Consider the following 25,810-nt stretch of genomic DNA (forward strand, 5'->3'; position numbering starts at 1 on the left):
CGTCCGAAGCTAGATAAACCGGACTTTGTAGAGTTGTTACGCTTACTACGGAAGGGCCTCGAATAAGCCGGTTGTCTAATGCCCCTAGTTATTAGTACTAATCGCGAAGAGTTACTAATCTACGCTATTAAGGAGGTTATACTAGAAGCTAAGAATATCGTATATAACTAGCATCTATAGCAAGATGTATTAACTCGTGTCCGTAAGGAACGGGGGGAGTTTAGATAAGTGAAGAGCGCTAACGGTAGCTAGATTGACAGTCCGCAAACTAGCAAGTTTCTACGGTTGTTTACTTATATAATCTATAGCCAGACTAAAGCCGAGTTTAATAAGAACGTACGGAAATTAGATAACGTGTATCCTATATTCAAGGCCTATCTTAATAACAACTAGTAGCGATACAAGGTCTATATCGTAGACTACTAGACCAACGAAGTTCTACACTTTAGTTGTAAGACAACCTCGCGAGTTAAAGCTACGTATAGACGTATTAAAGTCTAGCTTAACTATAGCAGCCGCTACGATATCTTTACCTTATTTGAGAGCCTTCTCAACTAGTAGAAAGAAGGGCATAACCGTCGCCGTATTCGCCTTACTAAGAACCTAAAGAGGTATAACAAGGCACTTACTAGACTATTTTAGGCAAGCGTTTCTCGAGTTGTAAGCGATTACTACCTTCTCGAGGTAAAGGTTCTATACTAACGCGCTAACGACCTCCTACGGACTACAACTAACGAGAATAGCAACGAGATTAAGCACTCGGCGTACTCGTATACCTACTTACAATACCGCTATAACGACTACCTTAGCAAGACCTATAGTTATCCTTACAAACACGACATTATAAAGCTTCTCGAAACAGGTAGAAGCCGCGCTATACTATTGCCGAGCCACTTCTATAAGCACTAGTTAATTGATTTCCGTAGAACGTTCAATCTACGAGAACCGGAAGTAATCTTTAGCAACCGCAAACCTCTTACTAGCGGAGCTACATTATATACTACAAAGCGAGTAGCAACGGCTCGAGAACTAGATAATTTGAATAAGACTATAGCGGCTAAGAAGCGGAAGACTTTAATAGCAAGAATAGCGGACTTTATACTCGAGCCTAGCGTATCGCTTACTTAGTTAAGAACCACCGTTAAGCACTATAAGTACGTAAAGAGCTAATGCCGCACTTAATAGTGCCCTTACTAGAAGGCTAATCGACCGTATAGCTCTACTTGCTATCTAAGCGGCTTCGAGTATTATAATCTACGAGTTGAGCCTTTATTATTACTTCTAGCCGCTCCGGAGCTACCTTCTAAGCTAGATCTACTTCGCCGAGAGATTGAGGACCTTCGAGTATATAAGAACAACCGTCTATAGTTAGAAGAACAGCAGGCAAGACAATAGGTAGAACATAACCGCTAATAGGCGGCATTCTATAAGTAATAACGACAATAGGCTGCTTAGTACTACCGCTAGCAGTTATCGCTTATATAGCTAGTGCGGCAGACAATAAGCCCTCTATACTATAACGTACTACAACAATAGCACTATTAGTTTACTTAGCACTATTAGTTTACTTAGTAATAGCAGTATACTAGTTAGCAGCTAAGAGACTAGTATAAGCTAGTATATATAGCTTCGCGTAGTTATAAGGCGGCAGGTCGCAATCCGCTTAGACCTAAGTAGATAGCTAACAACTAACAACATCTTGAATTTTGCTATACTACTAATTTGCTAACAAACTTTAGCTTCATAGCTGCTAGCGGTAGTATAGTGGTTGCCCGGTCGGAGGGGCTGCAGCGACGCGATTATCCGCTTCTACACGCGATTTTGTATAGAACAGCCGATCTCGTAATCTCGGGTTATGCTGGGGCTCGGGCGGGTAGCTGGGGCTCGGTTTAGTCTCGAGGAGCAGAACGGCCTGGATCCCCTGTATTCTAATAAGTCGTCGACCAGATTTAAGTTTAAGCCGTACGCATTCGTCTGCTCTCATTTGCGACTGCGTTCATCGCTCAGAAGGTGCGCGATGATGAGATGGAGTCTGGCCTTTCTCATCCTGGAATCTGTATCTGGAAGCGTCATCATTCCAGATACGCACGCCGTGCACGAGGAGAGATCTTCGCATCATGCCTGGAGTAGAAATGGCCGCGTGCATTCCACATCAATGGTCCCTCTGCGCATTGCCCTGACTCAGCAAAATCTGGACGACGGGACTGGCTATCAAAAGTTGATGGAAGTGTCCGATCCAGAATCTCCTCGATACGGTCAATATCTGAGCGCAGAGGAGGTCCATAATATGTTCGCACCCAGCTCTGATGCAGCGCAAGATGTTACCAAATGGCTCCTTGAAGCTGGCGTTAAGCAAGACGACATTTTCGAATATGAGAATAAAGGATGGCTGGCCGCTCATATTCCTGCTGAGATGTTTGAGCAGCTCTTTCATGCGGAACTCCACGAATACGAGCATAAACTTACTGGAGAGCTGAAGATTGGATGTGATGTATACCATCTTCCGAAGCACATTACCAAACATGTCGACTATATCACGCCTGGAGTTGCCCTGTCTGCAAGAGTGCGGAAGAGGAACGTGAAGCGGTCTTTGCAGCGGAGAGCCTTGCATACCTCGCACATGATTGCAGAGGATTTTGGGCCGCCGCCTGTAAATGCTGCAGATTTGCGAAAAGACCTGTCCGATTGTGGCCGAAACATGACCATTGCCTGTCTGAGAGCTCTTTACGGTATCCCAAAGCCTACCAAGACCGACTCGGTCGACTCGGTCAACTCGGTCGACTCGCTCGGCATGTTTGAGAACTTCTACAGCTACGCTCAACAAGATCTTGACGAGTTTTATACCAGATATTATCCTGAAATCCCAAACGGCACCCACCCGATCACCATCTCGGTCGATGGAGGCGCCGGTCCAGCCATTAATCGAACTGTCAGGGAAAGCGGTACAGAGCCAGCACTTGATATCCAGGTCGCTCTTCCTCTCATTTACCCTCAAACAATTACGGTCTATCAGGTCGAAGATCCACCACAGGCAGCATTGCAAATCAATCAGACCTTACCTGGGTATCTTAACACACTCCTCGATGCTCTGGACGGCAGCTACTGCAACTACTGTGCCTATGGCATATGTGGAGACGATCCAACCTTGGATGCCGTCTACCCGGATGAGCGACCTGGTGGATTCAACCAACCACGGCAATGCGGCGTATACAATCTCACTCGTGTTCTCGCCATCTCATACGGACAAGGCGAGCAAGATCTTCCAGTTGCTTACACAAGACGGCAATGCAACGAGTTTATGAAACTTGCCTTACAAGGACACACGATTGTCGTTTCATCCGGAGACTGGGGCGTTGCATCTTTTCCGAACGATACCGGCACTGCTAATGGATGTTTGAGCGGTTGTGGTTTCAACGACACCTTTTATCAGCCTGGCGATAATTGCCCTTATGAGGATCTCAAAGGAAAAGTCTTTCATCCTTCCAATCCCGGTAATTGTCCTTTTGTTCTTTCGGTCGGCGGGACGCAACTTTTTGTGAGTGGCTGAATCATAATATACGACCTTGACTGATCAATTCAATAGTCTAATCAGAGCATCATCGACCCCGAAAGTGCCCTGCACCTCCCTGCCAGCAATACCACTTATATTTCGACCGGAGGTGGTTTCTCCAATTATTTCGCCAGACCCAGTTACCAAAAGGAGGCGGTTGATGATTACTTTGAGAAGCACGATCCTGGGTACAAATATTATGTGAGATTGTCGATCAATACGTCCTGACCTCTCTTTCTGACGTGGCATGCTGTAGTATGCAGACGCCAACGTCACCAATATCGGCAGTCACGGTGGAATCTATAATCGAGGCGGCAGAGTCGGTCCTTTCTCTTCTTCTTTTTTGCGTTGCTGATATAAGTTTGTCAAGGGCTACCCCGACGTCTCAGCCAACGGTGCTCGTTACCCCGGTGTCAAGTGGAGGCAATTTAAGAACGGGACCGTCACGACGGATGAGACCTTCTATGGAACTAGTCTTTCCTGTCCCATCTGGGGCGCTATGATTACTTTGGTAATGTTCTTCTCTCTTGCTGAAGATTAACGCTGATCTTGTCAAGATTAATCAGGAACGTACGGCTGTCGGGAAAGGACCCGTGGGGTTCATCCAGCCCGTTCTATACAAGCACCCCGAGATCTTCAATGATATTACTAATGGGACAAATGATGGCTGTGGGACCAAGGGTTTTGAAGCTGTCCAGGGTTGGGATCCGGTGAGTGACCTAGGCCGTGTCTTGCTGGATGTGCTGACTGATAGATGTACAGGTTACCGGTTTAGGCACCCCCAATTTTCCCAAGATGTTGGAGGTTTTTATGAATTTGCCGTGATGTGGCGAATGTGCTATGAAAATTGCACTCTTGACATCTCCTTCTATCAGTCCGTCACGCTCCTTCTCGAGAGCATACTGGATCAACATCTTGTCTTTAAGCGTCAGTCGTCGTCAAGAGCGGAAGTAAGAAGAACTGTGCTCATCCTCGTTCTCGTTCTCAACAACAGCTGCCCGTTTGACTCTCATACATTGATCCGAGTAAGGCTAGGAAGAGTTCGAGGATAACTGCCTTGATCTCCTGCTCCCGTCTAACGTTGACTCGAGAAGAGTAGACGTTTCTTCTGCCTACAATCGAATCGCTCGACTAGGCAAGGATCAAAAATTCTCAGATGACATCTCCTTCTGGCAGGCGGAGAAAGATTTGGCGAGCTGATCCTGGAGCACACCTTCTCATGCAGCCTCACATCCTGGCCACCACCGCCCTCTTCATATCATCTCTCGCCTCACACTGGTCATGTCCCTGTATGTACCTTCCCACCCGGGTCTGATCGTCCCTCTACACCCTCCCCTTCACTGGAAAGATGTTTGAACGAGCTGAGTGTGGGCATTATAAGAAAACATGTGCTTGTACGCGGCTGCGCGTGCCTACCAAGTGCGAGCGCACGAACATTCTCTTTTGCTGCCTACTGTCCTGCTTCTCTTTCTGTTTCTTGAATAGCGTCGTCTAGCTGTATCGTCTTGCGCAGTACGTAGCGCGTATGAATTGCGTCGTCTAGTTGCATCGTATTGCGCCGTACGTAGCGCGCATACTTCGTGCTCCGAACCGGGTGTTGTAGGGGTGCAGTTGGCCCGCTGTCGTGCTTTGTTATTGAAAGTTGATGTCTGAGGGTGACTGTGTAGCCCTAACCCTAACCCCAGCCCGAGCCCGAGTCAACACCGATATGTACCCGAGAGATGCCCGAATGCCGAGGCCCGGAGATAAGCTAAGTCCGAGCCGAATCCGAGCCGCATCCCGAAAGCGAGCCGTAACGCGAAAGCGAACCGCAACGCGAAAGCGAGCCAGATTCCGAATCCGAGCCGCATCCCGAATCCGAGCCGATGCGAAAGCGACCCGCATCCCGAACGCGAGCCGTAACCCGAACGCGAGCCGTAACCCGAACGCGAGCCGTAATGCGAAAGCGAGCCGCATTCCGAACGCGAGCCGTAATGCGAAAGCGAGCCGCATCCCGAATCCGAGCCGCATCCCGAATCCGAGCCGTAATGCGAAAGCGACCCGCATCCCGAAAGCGAGCCGCATCCCGAATCCGAGCCGTATTCCGAATGCGAGCCGTAACGCGAAACCGAGCCGTATCCCGAACGCGAACCGTATCCCGAATGCGAGCCGCATCCCGAATGCGAGCCGCATCCCGAATGCGAGCCGTAATACGAACGCGAGCCGCATCCCGAATGCGAGCCGTAATACGAACGCGAGCCGCATCCCGAACGCGAGCCGTATTCCGAATGCGAGCCGTAACGCGAAACCGAGCCGCATTCCGAAACCGAGCCGCATTCCGAAAGCGAGCCGTATTCCGAACGCGAGCCGCATCCCGAACCCGAGCCGCATCCCGAATCCGAGCCGTAATGCGAAAGCGACCCGCATCCCGAAAGCGAGCCGCATCCCGAAAGCGAGCCGTATCCCGAATCCGAGCCGTATCCCGAACGCGAACCGCATCCCGAATGCGAGCCGCATGCCGAATGCGAGCCGCAACGCGAAAGCGAGCCGCATCCCGAATGCGAGCCGCATGCCGAATGCGAGCCGCAACGCGAAAGCGAGCCGCACTCCGAATGCGAGCCGCAACGCGAAAGCGAACCGCTACGCGAAAGCGAGCCGCACTCCGAAAGCGAGCCGCATTCCGAAAGCGAACCGCATCCCGAATCCGAGCCGTAACCCGAACGCGAGCCGTAACGCGAATCCGAGCCGCATGCCGAATGCGAGCCGCAACGCGAAAGCGAGCCGCATCCCGAATGCGAGCCGCATGCCGAATGCGAGCCGCAACGCGAAAGCGAGCCGCACTCCGAATGCGAGCCGCAACGCGAAAGCGAACCGCTACGCGAAAGCGAGCCGCACTCCGAAAGCGAGCCGCATTCCGAAAGCGAACCGCATCCCGAATCCGAGCCGTAACCCGAACGCGAGCCGTAACGCGAATCCGAGCCGCATCCCGAACGCGAGCCGTAGCGCGAAAGCGAGATGCACAATGCAGGAGAGAAGAGACATCTGCTGCTACGACCCAGCTTCAACTATATCACCGAATGCTCTGCTCCTTGTTAAATGGGTTCTTGCCTTGCTTCTAGTGACCACCGCCCGACAGATCCCGCAGGTAATCGCACGCCTCGACTCGCTCCTGCGCACTCAACCGATTGAATCCAGTCACGAACGCTGTCTCGCTAGCCGCCCCGGTGCTGTTGGGTGCGGGAGGCGAACCAGGCAGGTTCAAGACGATGAACTTGTCACGCAGACCCTGGTGTTTGAGATCACAGCGCTCGGCTCTGAAGGTCCGGGTGAGGGAGCAGCTGGTCGTCGAAGTTTTCTCTCTTCCTGTCCTAGACCTGTCCGATGACCTCACGAGCAACCGTGCCGCCATATGCCAAACGGAACAGCGTCTCGTTCGGCAACACGTCCTTTGCGGTGGGATCCATAACGTTGGCCCATGCGGTGTTAGTGCGAGGGAGCGCCATACATAGTGCGCAGCAGGGCGTCGGCCATGATCGTGTAGATGCGCGTCTCGATGCACTCTCGAACGAGGCCGGTCGGCTCCTCCGCGGCGTCTTTTGGCATCATTGTTTTGGAAAGGGTAGTCTCGCATAATGACCTCCATGTCTTCCGGGCACAGGTAGAGCGAATCTGCTCAAGTAACCGCAATTCGTACTTGTGCTGCAGACCGTCACTGGGTGTTCTTGGCCTATGCGGTGAAGTCGACCGCCAGCTTGACACTTGATGCGGAACGAAACGGCGTCGAGCATGACTGTGAGCTGCCTTCTAATGGTTGGCGGACTCGGCTCCTATACGCGAAGAGATGATTATAACGCGAACGTTGGGTCGTTTAGGAAGGCGCGCTCGGCCAGGACGCGGCTGCATCATGATATGTGATGGTCACGTGATATGCCAAGAGATTAGTCATGTTCTGGGACCCACTCCGTTTTGTTCGACCAATCGGCTTTGCCCCTTCCACTTCAGCACCCTACATATATTGTCCTAAGGAAGGTGGTCACACGCTTCGCGTGCGCCTCCCCCCTCCCTTGGACACAATAAAAATCGCTGCACCTCGCCGACGCCGCATATATTGCCCGGTCGGTATCTCCATTGCCCATTTCAGCACTCTATCTTCACTTCTCTTTGGGCTCTCTCCTTCGGGGCTCTACCTCATGTGCCCGTCACTGGTATCCTACAACACTTCACTTGAGATGTAACTGATAATGTTCAGAAGAGGGCTAATCTACAGAAAGCCCGAAGATGAAGTGCATCATTCTGGCAACGGGATCCCGTGCCTTCTACGTGGTTCGCTTCACTTCTGAAACCGATGCGAGAGCTTGCGTGCGGCAGGGTGTTCGCTACCGTTTCGAGCGGCGCAAGACAACGCAGTAGCAGCGCGACATGGAGCCACCACAGCGCGACATAGCGCTACCTAACGACCTCTTCGCGTGTCAGCGTGATACCGTCGATGCCAACGAGAGCGCCGATGCCACCGAGAGCCAGAGCGCCGATGCCACCGAGAGCGCCGATGCCAACGCGAAAGCCGATGTCAGCGAGAATGCCGATGCCAGCGAGAATGCCGATGCCAGCGAGAGCGCCGATGCCAACGAGAGCGAGAGCGCCGATGCCAACGAGAGCGAGAGCGCCGATGCCAACGAGAGCGAGAGCGCCGATGCGAGCGAGAGCGCCGATGCGAGCGAGAGCGCCGATGCGAGCGAGAGCGCCTAATCGAGGCTGCGGCAACGCCTCGCCAGACGACAACTACGGCGGCACCTTTGACGACCTCGAGGACATCGACGATTATCGCTATCGCACGGTTCCTGACATTCTCGGCGGGCCCGACACGTACGACCCTTTTGTTTGGAATGACGAAGAAGACGGAGCAGCTGGGAGCCAGCCATCTGACAATGGCGAACGCGACGTGACAGTGGCACAGAAGATCGCCAGATTCAGAAGCCAGGCCGCCGTGGCAACGGAGCCTTTTTTAGACTGTGAGCCAGCCATCTGAAAAAGGCGAAGGCGACGTGATAGTGGAGCAGAAGATCGCCAGATTCAGAAGCCAGGCCGCCGTGGCAACGGAGCATCGTTCGCAACGACGATGATCCAGCACCTCATCGCGCACCTCGACCAGGACAGCGCGAGCGTGCCCGCGCAGATCGACAAAAAGCAGGACCTTCGCAACCATTTCCTCACTACCGATCCAGTTGATCCACCGATTCAAGTACGCACCGATCTTGATGGCCAAAAGGCTCTTGTCGACATTGACTACGACTTAGTCAAGGACTTCTTTACTGCATTGGAAGAAGAGAAGATGGAGACCTGCTGGAATGAGGAACTGCAGAAGGGATGCAAAGAGCGTTGGTTCAATATGCAACTGGACACCCGCGAAGACTCTCCTACATACAATATCTGCAAGAAGTGCCGTTCGACACGCGACTTCAGCAAGCGGCCTGAAGAGCCTGATCTTATATCAGCAGCCAACCTCATGGACCCAGGCGAGTACCCAGCACACCTGCCGAAGCTGACGATGGTGGAAGAGATCCTGATCGCACGTGTTCACGTATACGTCGAGCTGCGGCTCATCAAGGGCGCTCAGTACCGATACAAGATTTCATATGAGAATGAAATGCCGTCTTCATCGTTCACGCCAATCAAGGCTGGCAACAAGACTGGCAACAAGACTGGCAACAAACTGACAACAAGCCCAAGCCTGAGAAGAGAAAGAGGAACAAGGCAAGGCCGACTTGTCGAAGAGGCCAACGATGAGGAGACCAGCCAGCAGGGCGACACGACTCCTCCGCCAACCAAGAAGGCCAAGAAGACGACATCCAGCAGCTAAGACGACGTCGTCGGACAACAAGAGGGCCCATGCCAGAGCTCAGACTGCTTGGCCCTACAGACTCAGATCAGTTGACGGCTAAGTAGAAGGAGACGCGCAGCAAGATACTCGGAGAACGAAGAGACCTCGTGCGAGATCTCGAAGTCAACATGCTCTACCTAGCGCCTAACGAGATGCTCAACGCCGATCTCATTGCAATGAGGAATGCGGGATCCCGAAAAGGTCAAGAATCCCATAAAGAAATTGCAATCCGAGAGCAACCAGTCACTGCATACCTCTGTAATTAACCTTCCCCTTCCAAATTATCATCTACAATGACAACTTTATAACATGCTTCGCGCGCTTGTCTTTCTCTTTCTGTGTCAGGCTCTTTGACTCGAACTAACCCTTCTATTTGTCTAAATTGCCTACTATAACCTAGCACTGGATGTATCACGCACAGCGCAGTCGATTACTTACGTAATACTGCATTGCCGGCGGTTGAATTGGCTTCGTTGATTGCCTATGTTCTGCTCTATTCTATGGGCTAAAATACAGTGTAGAAAATTCTTCAAGCCAAGAAGTCATGTGCTTGTTATGTCGCGTTACCCACCCCTTAGCTTGTGCAAAAAAGGGGACTGCCTTCCATTTTGGGCAAGGTAGTCAATGCTTCTTCATATGCAAACAAAAAGAAAAATTAATCTTTTTAACTTCTTATATAGTGCTTTATTAAAACAATAAAAAATTGGTTTAAATCTACACTATATATAAGAGAGTCTTATTTTATACCCCGATTACCCTAGAAGGATATCGTTACATAATCCGGACTATATATGCACCTTTATATATAGTCCCTATTACTAGGAACTATTGTCTTCCTACGTAGTTAAAGCACAGACTAACACTATTAAGCCTTATCTAAGTACTCGTATCGTAAAGTTAGTTCAATTAAACTAAGCCCTTTATATTATTACTATCGGTTATTAGATTAATCGCATAGGTAGCGTCTATTTAATTAGACGAAGGATTAAGTAAGGATATATATTAGTTAAATAGGTTTAACGAATTAGGATAGGTAACTTAAACTAAGGACGCTACCCTTAGCTAAGACTACTATACTATTATTACTAGCACTAATACAATCGCCGCAGACTTGTTATTAGTTAGTGGAAGTGACGTTCGAAGTAATAATATAGGCGACAATAACGTATTAGGAAGTAAGGTTAGATCCGCTACCCTAATTAGTCGTCGCTATCGTATTAGACACTTTTGCTAGCGCTAATCGATAAAGGTATACTCAATCGACTTAGTTACAATTAATAGAGAGCGGGGGGAGGCTACTACTACCTATTGTATAGAGTTGTCTTTATATTACTAAAGAGGAAGAGGTTATTAGAGGAAGAGTTGCCTCCTTATATACTACTATAACTGTACATCTTAGTCAGTTGTTAGGTTAGGTGGTTTAGTTAGTCTTAGCTGTTTAATGAACCTCTTCTAGTTCTAAGGGCTATAGAGCTTAGTTAGTCTATCGGCTAGCATATCCTATATAGCTAGATACTCGCATTGTATACGACCTAATTTATGTTCTTAGCGCAACTAGCATTAATAAATGTCTACATACCTAAGCTTAGTGTCTAGCTTGCTAGCATCCGCCTTAATAATTCGAATAGTCTATATATCGTTACAGTACAGTACAGGAATGCTATCTATAGTGAGGCTAATATTATTAAAAAAACGTTTCTACTAGATCAACTCTAACCCTGTATGTAAGGCAGCTAGCAACTTAGCTTTAGTCGTAGATTTAGTAACAGTTGACTATCGTGCCGCTTTCTAATTAACTAGTCTATTAAATAGCCTAAAAAGCTATCCTTCTAAGGACTGTCTAGTTCCTTTATAGTTACTATAGGAGGCGTTAGAAGCCCCGTAGAATTCATGAAGTTGTTAGCTTAAATAAGCGGCGATTGCTAGTCCGTTAGCGTTGTATTCTAAGTATAGGTCCTTCGTGTTTAGCAGATACCTAATGCACTAGTCCGCCGCCGCTATATCTTCTAGTCGTAGGTTCTGTAGAGCCTTAGACAGTAGGGATACTGCTTTAGCAATATCCGGCCTAGTTTAGACTACTGCAAAGTTAAGTAATCCTATCCGGCTCTAGTAGGCTAGGATTGCTACTAAATTAAGTCGAGCACAGTTGTCCTTACTCGAAGTTAGCTTCTTATATAGCTCGTATCTAGTTAGCAAGGGTGCTTTAGCTCTTCGACTAGTTATTGTAATACTGTATCTTAAGCTATCTTCTTAATATAAGCTTTCTACGACAGCTATAGTTATCTAGTAGTACGGTCTCGCTTCACTTTAATACTAAGGAACTATACTAGTTAGCTAAGGTTATAACGCGTTACAGGATAGCGCGGCTCGTAGCTACAACTAGTTAAAGCATAGGCTTACGACGTCCATTTTCATCTAATTATAGTAAAGCAAGCTTACCGAGTTGTTCTATCTCGCGTTCTTTAGATTTAGCCCGACCTTAGCCCGATTTTCGCCCGAATCTTTAACGTTACTTAGTACATCTCCTTAGCCGACCCTCTAACTAGACTGTGTATACCTCTTCCGATATGCAACGTAAGTGCAATGTCGTTAGTTTCACTTGCCGATATAACCTAGAACAACTGTTGTAATTATCGTAGATATACGGTGTCCTTTAAAATCGATAGTATTACGAACTATCTTTCTCCTAACCGTACTAAGAATATTGCTATTTATTATACTAATAGCCTCCTAATCTATAAAACGTTTAAGGACTAGGACAACCCGGTAAGGCTCTTTCGCCTCTATACGGAGAAGTAGCAAGCAATCTATAGAGTATTATTATATATACTCTTCGGTCTTAATACGTACTATCTAAGAATCGCCTATATACTAACTTAACGAGCAACGGCGCTTATAGCTATAGAAGTAGTCGATATCTAGGGTTACCCTACCTACTAATATAAAGGCTTATTAGTATCGCTCTCTCGTCCTTATAGCTTAATCCTCTTACTTTTCGTTCGGGCTAGGGTTAGCTACTTATATAAAGGCTCTTTCTAAAGCTATTATGCTTCGCTTCTTATTTTCTATCTACTTAATCTGTATTAGCCTCTTAGTTTCGTAGCCTAATTCCCTCACTTTCGCTAGGGTTAGGGTTACGCTACTTACTTGCAGTATAGTATACCTCTAGAGCTATTGCGCTTTGCTATCTATATCCCTTTACTTTATCCTTACTATACGCTTACTGTCTATAGGTTACGCTATTTATAATCGCTACAACCCCAATTTTTTAGTATAAGGGGGGTATTGTTCTTCTTCTTGCTGTTTCTATATATAGACGCCTCTTCTATATATATAGGGAGGCTCGCTAGTATCGCTATATAGAGTATTTATTCGGCAATACCGAGGAAATATTATTAAATATATTAGGACCGACGGCATATACTGTCCGATCGCGAGCAGCTATAGCTATTAAATAAATAAACATCTATATATAATTAAAAATTCTTTAAATCTATATTATATATAGAGTATTTCCGCAATGTCTATCTTAACCGTCCTAGACCTATATAAACCTATATATACTCCTCCAAACCTATTTAATACATCTATACTTATTTAAATCCCCCTATATCTATCTAAACCTATCTAAACCCATTCGGACTCCTTAAACCCACCTAAACCTACCTAAACCTATCTAGACTATCTAAACCTACCTAAACCTATCTAAGCCTATCTAAACCTACCTAAACCTACCTAAACCTATCTAGACTATCTAAACCTACCTAACCTACCTAAACCTACCTAAACCTACCTAACCTACCTAAACCTACCTAAACCTACCTAACCTACCTAAACCTATCTAGACTATCTAAACCTACCTAACCTACCTAAACCTACCTAAACCTACCTAACCTACCTAAACCTACCTAAACCTATCTAGACTATCTAAACCTACCTAAACCTATCTAGACTATCTAAACCTACCTAAACCTACCTAAACCTATCTAGACTATCTAAACCTACCTAAACCTATCTAGACTATCTAAACCTATCTAAACCTACTTAAACCTACCTAGACTATACAAACCTACCTAGACCTACCTAAACCTACCTAAACCTACCTAGACTATCTAAACCCTCTAAACCTATTCAAACCCTCTAAACCTATTTAAACCCTCTAAACCTATTCAAACCCTCTAAACCTATTTAAACCCTCTAAACCTATTCAAACCTATTAAAAGTTTTCTACCTCGAACCGGACGACCTCCTACTTTGTATTATAGAGTACCTCTAGCTTCTATTCGACACAATTTGCGAATATAATTATCCGAATTCGATCGATCCTAACTATAAAAAAGCTATATATTATCGACTTAATCGAGTATCCGCACTCGAGTAAAATACCGCGCTACCGGTTCCTATATACCTAGTAGAGAGAGCTAGGTATAGATCAACTATCGCATAGCAAAAGCAAGGCAGCCTTTACGACCCGTAGTATGCTAGAGCTAGTTAGTAAGGCCGAGAGGATTGAGTTTATAGTAATAAAAGCGAGCCTTAAAGTTCGAGATAGTAAGACTCTTACTATATAATCTTCTTACTAGCTCCGCTAGTCGTATTAAGCGTAACGCCTATCGTAAGCTCTTAGCAAGTTATAATATACTGCTCGCTGCCTATACAATCTATTAACGCGGGCTAAAAGACAGCCTATACTACGCTATAGCTACGTATCAACTTTATATTATATCCGTCGTACCTAGGCCGAGAGTCGGCGTTTATTTCAGTTGCTACCGAATGTAGCTATTATATATACCTAGATCGGATAGCAGTACTCTTACATTGTGTAGGCGGCATTCCGAACTTTATTTCTGCTCTACTCTTACTAGGGCAATTACGACGGGTCGCGCTAAGCTAATCCCTTATACTGAAAATCCTACTATCTACTTAATATAATCCTTCCCTTTTAGACTTTGCATTCTCTTTAGCTGTTGTCCGGCTTACTATTTCGATATCTCCTACTAGGACGCTTAGGTTATCCTAGTAGAGATACCTAGTATACCTTTAGCGTTACCCTCTCTATCGTAATACTCCTCGAGTACCTATAGGCGTATCTCTAGTATGTCTGCTTTTCTCGAGTACTAGCGATTACGGACCCTTCTCCCGTTTAATATCTATTATACCTATCTCGAGATACTTCCGGTTAAGACTCTCCCTCTCTCCTCCTCTCTATCTAAAATGTCTAACCGCTCCTCGCTAGCTTATAACACCCTTATCGCCGATGCCGAGAATATTAATAAGTATGTCTTTCTATTCCCTTACTTACCCCTTTGTACGTTCTCTTATTGTTCAATTGCTAATATAAGATAGAGAAATCCGTAACCTTATTAAGGCTATACGTAACGACGATATTGACACTATCGACTATCGTATAGACCGTATCGCCGACGTAGGCGTTCGGCAGCTCCTATAATGCGCTTTATACCTTCGAGTATATAGTTAAACGAGGGCGTAACCGCTATATTACGTAGACGAAGATTCGGGCATACCCTTCGCTATAAATAACTCTATTCAATACTACCCTAACTACTAAAGTCCTTTACTAAGTTAAGCAAGAATACATCTATACTACCCCTAATACGAAGATCCTAATATAGTCGAAGGTACGGAGGCCTAGAGCGGATATAATTTAGTGTCCGAGCATAACTCGGTAGCATACTCTAAAGCAGTCGATCCTAAAGGTAAGCTCTAGTATAGTTTCTTCTATAGATACAATAAGACGCTTACTTGCTTCGGTAGGAGCCGAACCTTCGACTACTATACTAGGAGACGCGTAAGTAGGCAACTATTATTCTGCCCTAAACCTACTATCTCGAACACTAGAGCCTCCTATAACGACCTTAGCCGTTGCTCGGGGCCTATATATAGCCAATTTACTAGTAACTTATAGGGTAAGCGAAGCACGCTCCCCGGAACTAGTTGCAATACCTCCGGTTATACTCGATCTAGCTTAGGACGTGTTCGTCGTAGCTTTAGATAAAGTTATACTAAGAAATGCGACTACTATATACAATATAACTTCAAAGATAAAGAGTTCTCTTACGTGTATAACGTAAAAGAGTAAGCTAACGACCTACTTATAGACGACAGATTCCGTAACCTTCTTTGCCTACTTCTTTTGCTATAAGAACAGATCTCCCTATATTCGCTAGTAGGACGACAAGTTCCTTCTACTTCTATTACATCCCCTAGAGAGGGAGTTAGTATATCCTAATAAGATAGAATACTTTATTCGTCCGGAAGGCATAGTGCTTATAAAGAATCATCCCCGCTATAAGTCGTTATAACCTACTAGAGTCGACAAGTGAGCTGTATACTAGACCTTATTATCGTAATAGAAGGGTTAATAGAGAATTGCAGATATAAAGAGACAAGTAGCTCTATATAACAATTTATCGCTAGGTCTAGAAAGTATCGTGTCTTATATATAAACTTCGCCCGGATCGGTCGTTAGTAACTAAGTTTCGTACAAATCCTTACTTATAACGATTCCTATTACTTAATAATGCTAACGCCTGTTACAAGCTATAAGGAAAGAGCGGTACGACAAACTTACCTCCTATCTTAGTAACTAATATCGTTCTCCTTTCTTAGCGCCCCTAACTACCGCTATATATTACGATCCGGATTATAATACTAACCTATAGTACTCGATCGCGCCTTAGCAAACGCTAGCGGTATTATGTTACTATTAAGCCGATATCTAGTAATAAAAGACGCAGATTAGCATACGACTATACGCTATATTACTAGCGACGTTAAGATCGGAAGATTGCGCGCGAAGCTACGAGGTTACTTCGTAGCGTTATAATATAATACAGATATCTACGAGTTTAGGCCGACATCTTAGCGACTAAGTATATTAGCGAGAGGCGAAATGCGGTACTAGCCTATCGGAGAGCTATCGCGTTGCAGATTCGTTAGGGATTCCGTAGTAAGAAGTATCGATTGCGGCGGCGACGAATACTTAAGTCGTAGCTATAAGCTAAAGCGATTACACGATATAAGCGTGTCTACGCCCAACTAAGAAGCGACCTTAAATAGGCGGCCGTAGCATTATACTCGTCTCGTATCGCTTTATACGACTAAACGATGTCTAAGTAGCGTAGGCTATAGACGGACATTAATCGGTAGGTCGAGATTTCTTCGCTACTTATAGGAATATATCTACTAATATCCCTTAGAGATTTCCCGATCCGTAGTTATATATTTCCTTGCTTTCTATAGCGTCGGTATCGTTTAAATGCGCGCTAGTATGCACCGACGTTGTAGGGCTAGCGATACCTGTCTTTTCTACTAGTTACGCCTTTCGCGTAGTACCCTTATCCGATACGCTATAGCTAGTACTAAGTAGTAATAAGTGTGCAGACACTTCTAAGAATATAGGGACTCTAGTACTCACTTTATAGCACTTACTCTAAGCAGGTACGAGACCCCCTTTATAGAGCGTATAAGACTAAATACTTATATAAGCGCTAGGCCGGGTAACGCGGGCTATTAGTTAAGTGTCGGCTAAGCTAGTCGCAGTATTGCTGCCGATAATAGCATTAATAGGCTTACCGCCCGTCGCTACTGCTTCCGTTATAGCTTCGTACGGTATCTAGCCCTTCGGCGGCTAGAAGTTCGCTAGTTTAGACTTATTTAGGTAGCTATAATAAAAGTCCGTAATTAATGCGTTCGTATTCTTAATTACTATCTTAGAATGCTCCTATACTGCCTCTATATCCTTTTCCTCTACTAAGTACCTTAAGCTCTTTCTACTTCCTCTTAAGTTAAGTATCCGCTCTACCTTATACTCGTCCTATAGGCGATCGTCGCTATCGCTAATAACTTTAATTGCCGGGGAGAGACGGAGGGGGGGGGGGGGGCGGCGCGATCGCCTTAGTATAGTCTAAGGTATCGTAGATAGAAGAATTGTGAACTCGTATACGTAATAGTAGGTTCGGAGAAGTTAAAAGTCGGCTCTAGGAGATCTAGGTATATTATATCTTAACGGTTTCTAAGCTCTTCCTTAGGTCCTTCTTATATCTTCTTAAGAATCTCCTTCTCTCGTTCGGAGTACTAATTAGACGGGAACCTACTAGTAATTAATGCTACTTAGGTCTCGTCGCCGGGTAACGTAAATAGTACGGATTATCGATTAACGCGCCGATACGAGTAACGCGCCTATAGCGCTACTAGTTAGGATGCGCTATAACGAAAGTGTTTAAAAGAGAGATATAGTTATAGGTACTCGCCTACCTCTACTTACTCTTGTTTGCTTACGATCCTCGAGTCGAATTGCGTATCTATCTTAAACAGCGATTTCGGATACGATTCTCGAATAGGCGGGATACGAAGGAGGTACCAAGTCTCGGCACGGGCCGAGCTTTACGTTTCGCCGGTTTCCGACTCGGATTTCCGGTTTCCGATTTCCTATCTTAAGCTTATATTAAACAATATTAATAACATATATCTATACGTACGCGGCGTATAACTACACTTAACAACATTGCATCTATACTATAGCATTACTAGACGGCGGCGACACCGCGCGCGTAATATAGCTAGTAAATCGAAGCTTCGTACCTAGAACGAGTCACTTTTCCGATTAGGGCAAACTAAGCGAGCGGTAGCAATGTTCGGCTAGAACGAGACGCCCCCGCCCGGCTAATTAACAATATCGCTACAACATAATTATAGTAACGTAAAGGAGCTAAACGCCGATGTTTACCGTACTAGCTAAATCCTAGATAAGGGACCTATCGCGATAAGGATAGACGAAAGAGAGGACAATAAAGGACGAGAGCCTATTCCTAATAATATAGAGAGCTAGAATAAAAAGGCAAGAGATAAAGAAGCTAAAAACGAAAAGAATAAGAATAAAAAAATGCGCAACGGCGACGATAGCCTAAAAACCCGATTCTACGATGCCGACGCGCGCTTACTCGAATAGGAGTTAACCGGCGTAAAACTCCTATACGACATTAACGAGGCTAGATTCTCTACTAGCAAATCGATTTGTTACCGGCTAAAAATCCTAGAGACTTTCTCTATACTAAAGTACGCTTACCTAAAGTACGAGCGCCTATACTCGGAATACGTCGACAATTGCAAGAAGATCTACTATAGTAGGGTAACGATTTTAGCGGCCGCTTACGGTGCGATTGTATACTAGCTTACCGAGGGAGCTAGTTATCTCGCAAACTCTCCGGACGCCGTAGCCTGCTTTACCGGATTAACCGTCGATATCCTATAATTCCTATAGAAGTCTGTTCCGCAATTCTTAGATACGATAGACCTACGTAAGTAGATTAACGTAGACCTCAAGTCTATACTCTACCGCCTCGGCTATAAAGAGGACGAGGCCTTTCTAGAGCCGATGCTCTAAGGTAAGCTACTAGAGAAGTAGCGCTTAATATATATCTAGTTAATCGCGGCACTTATAGACGGCGAGACGTAGCAATTAGAGTATAGTAAGATCGATTAGGATTTCGAGCGCATTATCCGCAACTTTTAGCTACAATTAGGCCTTTTCCCGCCTAGCCTACGCGTCCTACTAATAGACTTAATACTTAGCCTTACGCCGAGTACCTAAGGCCTAATCTTCTAGGATATTCCTTCGATTTACTACGACGCGAAGGCCTAGGCTATAACGAAGGAGAGTAGCTCGCTCCTATCCTCGCCCCTATCTACGCTACTATATACGGACGATATAGCTTAAAAGAAAGAGATCGACTAAAACGCCGCTAAAGTAGAGAGCGTAGTTGCCGTCTCGAATATTAGAAAGCGTAAGAGCTCTACTACGGCAGCCCTATTTACGAGCAAGAAGGCTAAGTATACTATAGATCTACTAGTTAAATAGGCTAAATCTGTCGAGCCGAAATCTATTAAGCTAAATAAGCTATCGAATTTTGCAGAGTTGCCGGCGACGAAGGCGAAGAAAGATAGAGACACAGCTATTATAGCAAAAGAGGCAATATAGTCGAACCCTACGCCTACTAAGGATAATGCCGCCTAAGGCGGCTTAATAATTAGCAGGAAGATTTCAAGTTTAAGTACTACCGCAACTCCTATAAATAACGAAATCGTAGCTACCGCCGCCTATATAGGCCTACCCCTAAACGGGCTCTTAGTAGACATAGCAATTCGCCTCCTAGTAAGTCGCTTTTATTTCCCGAAGCTAGTAGCAGCTTTCTATGCTATAGATTCTAGACGCGTAGTTCCGGGCGATAAGCGGTGCATATCCCTATTCTAAGAAAAGGATTTTATCCGCCGCGTCGTAGCCTTCTACGAGCTTATAGTCGACGACGGCTAGGTTATCTTTGCTATATTCCTAGAACAAGTATAGTAAAGCTACCTTTAGTATCTCTTAGGCGTCGCGTCGGAATTCAATTACGAGTGCCTAAACATTTACTACGACGTTAATATAACGCTTAAACGGGCGAAGACTAAGATCGCCGAACTTAACGCTATCGAGCCCTTTCTAAATCGAGACTTTAATTCTACGGTCTCTAAAGATAACTAAGCCGCAGATATAGACACCTTCCGCAGTTAGGCGAACTAGATGCTTAATTACGCCCTATAGCAGATAGTGTACAAGCTTATACAAACTACCGACCGATTAGTGCTTTACCTAATATCTAAACTCCTTTAATTAGTAGTACTACTAATAATAAAGGCCGCCGTCCTTCGATATTAGATAAAGACGCTCCTATTAATAAGTACTTACAAGGATATCGGCCCGATGCCGCTAGCTCTTGTCGCTTACTACGAAGCCGACGATAACGTAAAATAGCTACTTAAAGTCCTTGTAAGAGAACTCGACGACCGATCCGATAAGAATTAGCAATTGTAGCTTGTCTATACTATTATAAAAGGCTACGCTAAGTCTACTATAGATATCGCCTTCAAGCTGCCTAAGGAATAGCCCTACGACGATATTTAGGCCGTAAGATAGCTGTATTTTATCGAGCCTACGTATAGTCGTCCTATAGAGACAATTTAGCAAATTCCGCTAAACTATAAGCCTACTAAAGATAACGATAACGATAACGATAACTAAATTCGCCTACTAATTAATGCGCTCCTCGGCTACGGCTAGACCTACTCCTCCGTAGAGAAAGCCTTAGCTAAGTTGTAAGGGAATTAGTAGGAGAACGCCGAACAAGGACAGTTTAAGCAACTCGTCGGCCTGCTCGCTAGAGCCGTCGGCGACGCGCTCGAAGAATGTGGTTGCAATTAAGTCCTAGACTAGGAGGAGCTAGATATATTAAGCGCCGACGGCTAAAAGAAGTACTACAAATGCGTATACTTATATACGATGTTCGGCATTGCATTTAGCTACCTACTAGAGGAGAACTAGTAAGAAGTTTTCAAATTCGGCGACTAATTTAACTAGACAAACGAGGATAATACTACTAACTAGAATAGTAATTTCGATCCTAGTAACATCGAGGACATTATAGAATTTATAGGTTAGCTCTACGAATTCTAGGAGGAAGATAGTACCGTCGACTACGACGACGAGCTAATCCTAAGTCTATTACTAGTTATCGACTCTATTTAGTAGACGAGCGGTAAGCCGAAATCTATTTAAAAGGCTATTAATGCAATGTAAACGCTACCGGATCTCTAGTTCGTTAATTAGGATAGTAAGGACATCTGCAAATTGCTCCGCGCCCTATATAGATTAACACAATTAAGCGGCGTTTAAGGTTATCGCAAGGAACTCGCTCTATATATCTCCGTAACTTTTAATAGTCTATACCCGACTATTAAGAAGAACGGCCTTCGCTTTCTCGAGGAGCGCGCTCTCTAGCAATTAGAGCCTAAAAACGAGGAACCTAGAGACCTAGCAATTAGCGAATATTAATGTTTCTTGTACGCCGTCGACCTACTAGCTTAGCTCGATTAAGTTAATATAGACGGATAGCGTAAAATCGGGACTAAACGTCGGCGGGCTATAGTACTTAGCCTAACGTTCCTTTGTTTTGTATATAGACACTAAGTCTACGATAATACTAACCCTACGGTCCGCGTCGTCGCGTATATTTTAGAGCCCGGGGATTTTGTTACGAGGTAGGGACAGTATATAGGTACGCCTAGTATACTCTCTCCGAGCGTAGATAGACTTGCAATAATTATCTACTTTATAATATACGATGCTTCTTTCGCTATTAACCTTTACCAACTAGACCTATAAAGGGATAAAGTTATATACGCGTAGGGAAATTTCTCGTTACGACGGGTTCTTCCGAGTACGCTAGTATATTTCTAAGAACTATAGAAAAGCGGCCTACTTTATACGACTAAAATTCGAACAACTTCGTCGATATCTTTTATAGGAAGTTAAGAACTATACGGCCTATATAGACAGGTAAGCGCGTAAACTCATACCGTACATTTAGTTTTAATACCGTTATAGTAATAATAGCAGCTTCACCGATGGATTTGCGTTCGCTATCCCGCTATAGTAGCGGTTTACTATACTACCCTTCCTCTATCTCTCCCTCTAGTAGCGACGACCTATTTATTACTAATGCTACTAGCCCTGCACTCGAAGTTATTAACGGCGTTTAATACCCCCGCGCTATGTAACGCTTTATCGCTATAGCGGAGTATTAGGTATACGCCCGCTAATAGGGTAGTACGAACTAGGGTAAGTTATTCGAATCGCTTTTTATACTATAATAGATAGTACTAACTATTGCTAGTGCTTACTTTCGGTAAGGTCGATGCCCGCCTTGTCCGTAGTCCTAGTACCGCCGTCGTTCGTATTAAGTACCGCAACCGCCGTCGTTACCTATTATATAACTTCGGTATATATTAGAACGGATTTCCCTAGCCGGCGATCCTAAGCGACTATACTAGTGTCCTTAGCTACACCCTCGGAATAGAGAGCCTCCGCTAGCTGCTACTATACTCTTCGGGATTAACTACTAGCGCAATCGAGGTAGGTAACGGACTACGTAACGCGACTAAGCGTCGCAACTTAATTATAACTAATTAGTATAGCCGGTTCGCTAGTCTCGCCGCTAACCTCTTATAGTCGGAGGATGCGTACTAAATTGTACCGTTCCCTTACTCCTATAGTACTACTGCCTTCGCGGCTACCGAGCGATATATATATATAAGACAGCAGTAAGCGCTACTATAACGGTAGCTAGGATACTACGGTAGAGATCGGTCTAAGCGGGCGGCATCGAGCCGGCCTAGGAATGTGTAATTAAAATTCAAGTCTTCTTAATCTTGCTGTCTTCCTTCCTCTTATGTCTACTGTATCTTATCCGGGGTTGCGTTAGCTACTCTACCCCTCGCCCCCGAATAGCGGGAAGGAGTGTATAACGGAACCCTAGATACTTTGCTATATTAGTTCGCGTACGTAAGTGTAGTAGTATTATTGCCCCTCGTTTCTCTATACTATAGTAGCTAACGCTTAGTATACGGCGACTCTGTTCGCGCCTATCCGACTCGTCGAATTTTACGCGCAACTCTCGCCTTATACGTAATATACCTTAGCAACCCTCACTTGTATAAAGTAATGCCTAGATTCGCTTACACTTGCCTATTCTATTCTAGATCTTAGTTAAATAAGTATTCTATTAATATGCGTTTACGTCTTCCTTATATACGTACAATACCGATAAGCCCTTACGTCTTTACGACAGCTTCTTTACTACTACACTACGTCGGCCTGCGAGTAGTGTCTTTAGCATTGCTCTATAGCGCTTAGGTCTCGTCTACGAGCTTGCAACTATACGAGGTATATTTTATATACACTTTCTAAGTTATTTAATCTCCGATAAGAGCTCCGGTCTAACCTTAAACAAGAAGCAAACTTCACTATTTAGTTACGTCGAGCGCTAACCGTTACTAATAATATGCCTTCTATCGATTTAAAGGGTAACAAGCATAACTCTTTACTTATTATTACCGCCGCAACATCCTAAGAAGTTACTACGCTAGACAGCATCGATAGTAGGAATAAAGCGATAGAAGGTACCGACGGCGGCATTTAGCTATAGGTCGAGGACTGCCTTTTATCGATTATATAACGTATTCCTTAGTAGATAATTGGCTTCGTTATAGCAGTTATTGCGTAGTAGGTAATCTATACGGTTTCCCGCGGGCTACTATTAGTATTAAAGAAGCTGCTCTAGCTAGTAACGCTGCTTGCCGTTTCGGTCTCTAGTATCTATATCTTCTACCTGCTATCGACCTTCCTACTTTGGTCTGCTATCTCTCTTATCGGAGTATTGCTCTACGGATCTAGCTAAATAGTCGTCGGTGTAACTCTAAATTACCTATACTTATAGGGTAGCACTATATTCTTTATATCTGTTATTAAAATAAATAGACTTCCTAACCCTTGTACTTAGGTATAGCGAAGAAACGATAACCTTTCTACTATAGAGTTCGCCGACTCCTCTACTACTATAATCTAAGTAGTCGCTTTACTTAACAATCAATCGCTTCTAGTATCCGCTATAGACCTAATAGCCGAGGTTCTAGCGAAGAAGGTAATAGTAAGCGTAGCCGATATCCGGCTATCTCCTAAAGAGTATATCTATTATAAACGACTATTAGATCGGTATACCGAGATTATTACGACCGTCGATAAGCTATCCTAGTAGGTTTAGGATATTAAGATTAAGGACTTAATCTTTAGGAAGTATTTTGTTAGTAATATTACCGATCTCGCTAAATAGGCGGAGCGTACTACCGTATAGACCCCGCAGTAGTTCGGTTTCCGAACTACTAAACGTATATAGTTTGGTTTCTTAGCGGCGAACTAGCTCCCTAGTTCCGGTTTGGTTTTTTCGAACTATATAGATTCCTAGTTTGAACTAGAGACTGTATTAGTTTTACTATAAGGACACTCTTATTCGACTGCCGGCTACGATTGCCGGCCATAATAGTAACTCTGTTATATTTACTAGGCGTAGTTGCCGTTGCTAGGGCGTAGTTGCCGTTGCTAGGGCGTAGTTTTGCTATAAGGATACTCTTATTCGACTGCCGGCTACGATTGCCGGCTATAATAGTTACTAGGTTGTATTTACTACGCTTTATTACCGTTGCTAGGGCGTGGTTGCCGTTGCTAGGGCGTAGTTGCCGTTGCTAGGGCGTAGTTGCTGTTGCTAGGGCGTAGTTGCCGTAGTTGCGAAAGCTTACCTATATAACGTTACGTAGGCGGCAACAATTAGGGCTTCGCGATATTCTTATACTTTCAACTTCTTCCTCTATACCTATACCGATAATAACTACTATACGCTACGCCCCTACCCCTTTCCCTTACAATAGCAAGAGAGAAGCGCGCCGCGCGCTAAATAGAAGATAGAACTAAAGACCGCGAGTTTGTTTTGCCTAAGCGTCTAACTAAAAAGCGCAAGACTAAAGAGGAGTACTCTACGAAGAAGAATTCCGTACGAGACCGCGAGAGAAAGGACAAGATAGATAAGGATAAAAGAGCTAAGGATAAGAGAAGAAAGGCGCGGAATAAGGCATTCTATCGATAGCTAGCGCCTATAGAAAAAAGTAAAGGTTGGAATAAGAAGACAACCTAAGAGAAGGCTAAGAGGAGGAAAGAATTACGGCCAGTTTTCGAGCGTAAAGTTCTAGTAGCGTAAGTCAATCTAGCTAGCGGCCGTAGCTAGTAGCTGTAGCCGGCAGCCGTAGCCGGTAGCTATAGCCGGCATATTTTTCTTTAACACGTTAACTAATAGTATTTAGACCTATAGTCGCTACCTCTATCGATACGACCGATAGTAACGGAGATATTTAGATAGCCGAGAACAACAATGCTAGAGTTTAGGATACCGCGATAGAGCTTAATGCTACGAATAAAGGAACTGAAAAAAGCGAGGAGATACTATACGTCGATCTAGTAACAGGTATAGTCTTAGGGCCTAACGCTATAGACGATAAGCGCTAGGAGTAGATCGAGCATAGTTAAAGAGACGAGATACTAGTAAAGGGCTAAGGTATAAGTCCTATTAATCTAGAAAATTATAGTTAAAGCTACTACGAAAAGCTAGCAAGGATTGGAATCGAGACTAGTCGTCTTTATATCCTCGATATAGAGTAGAAGTTTCTTTATTAGTATTAGAGCGAAGCCTTTGCGTCTATAAAGGCAAAGTAGCTTACGATTAATGCGATCGGGGCTAGGTATCTAGGGACGGCAGAAGTGTTACTATAGGAGGAAGGGGTACAGGTAATTATTCTATACTCGGTATATGTAGCCGGCGTTCGTAGCCGGCAGATACTAACAGTTAAACAGAAAGCGTTTCTCGAAGGCAGAGTACCACTACTATATAAAATCTTTACTAAGGCAGAGAGGGCTTATATCCGGAATCTAAGCTGCTAGTAGGATAGGTTAGCGTTGGAAT

General features: G+C 44.9%; 1 protein-coding gene across 1 annotated transcript; it reads left to right on the plus strand.

Annotated features, from left to right (window-relative positions):
- Positions 1–2,020: 2,020 nt before the first annotated feature.
- On the plus strand, positions 2,021–4,536 carry MYCFIDRAFT_61094 (uncharacterized protein; the record flags this gene model as incomplete). The annotated part of the gene is made up of 7 exons (XM_007927723.1): positions 2,021–3,407; positions 3,465–3,535; positions 3,584–3,751; positions 3,807–3,869; positions 3,921–4,061; positions 4,108–4,260; positions 4,313–4,536. 7 exons carry the CDS (start codon positions 2,021–2,023, stop codon positions 4,373–4,375), a joined length of 2,046 nt encoding a protein of 681 aa, XP_007925914.1. The 3' UTR covers positions 4,376–4,536.
- Between the last annotated feature and the right edge of the window lie 21,274 nt (positions 4,537–25,810).

Source organism: Pseudocercospora fijiensis, assembly GCF_000340215.1.
Source record: "Pseudocercospora fijiensis CIRAD86 unplaced genomic scaffold MYCFIscaffold_4, whole genome shotgun sequence".
NCBI classification, from domain to species: Eukaryota; Fungi; Ascomycota; class Dothideomycetes; order Mycosphaerellales; family Mycosphaerellaceae; genus Pseudocercospora; species Pseudocercospora fijiensis.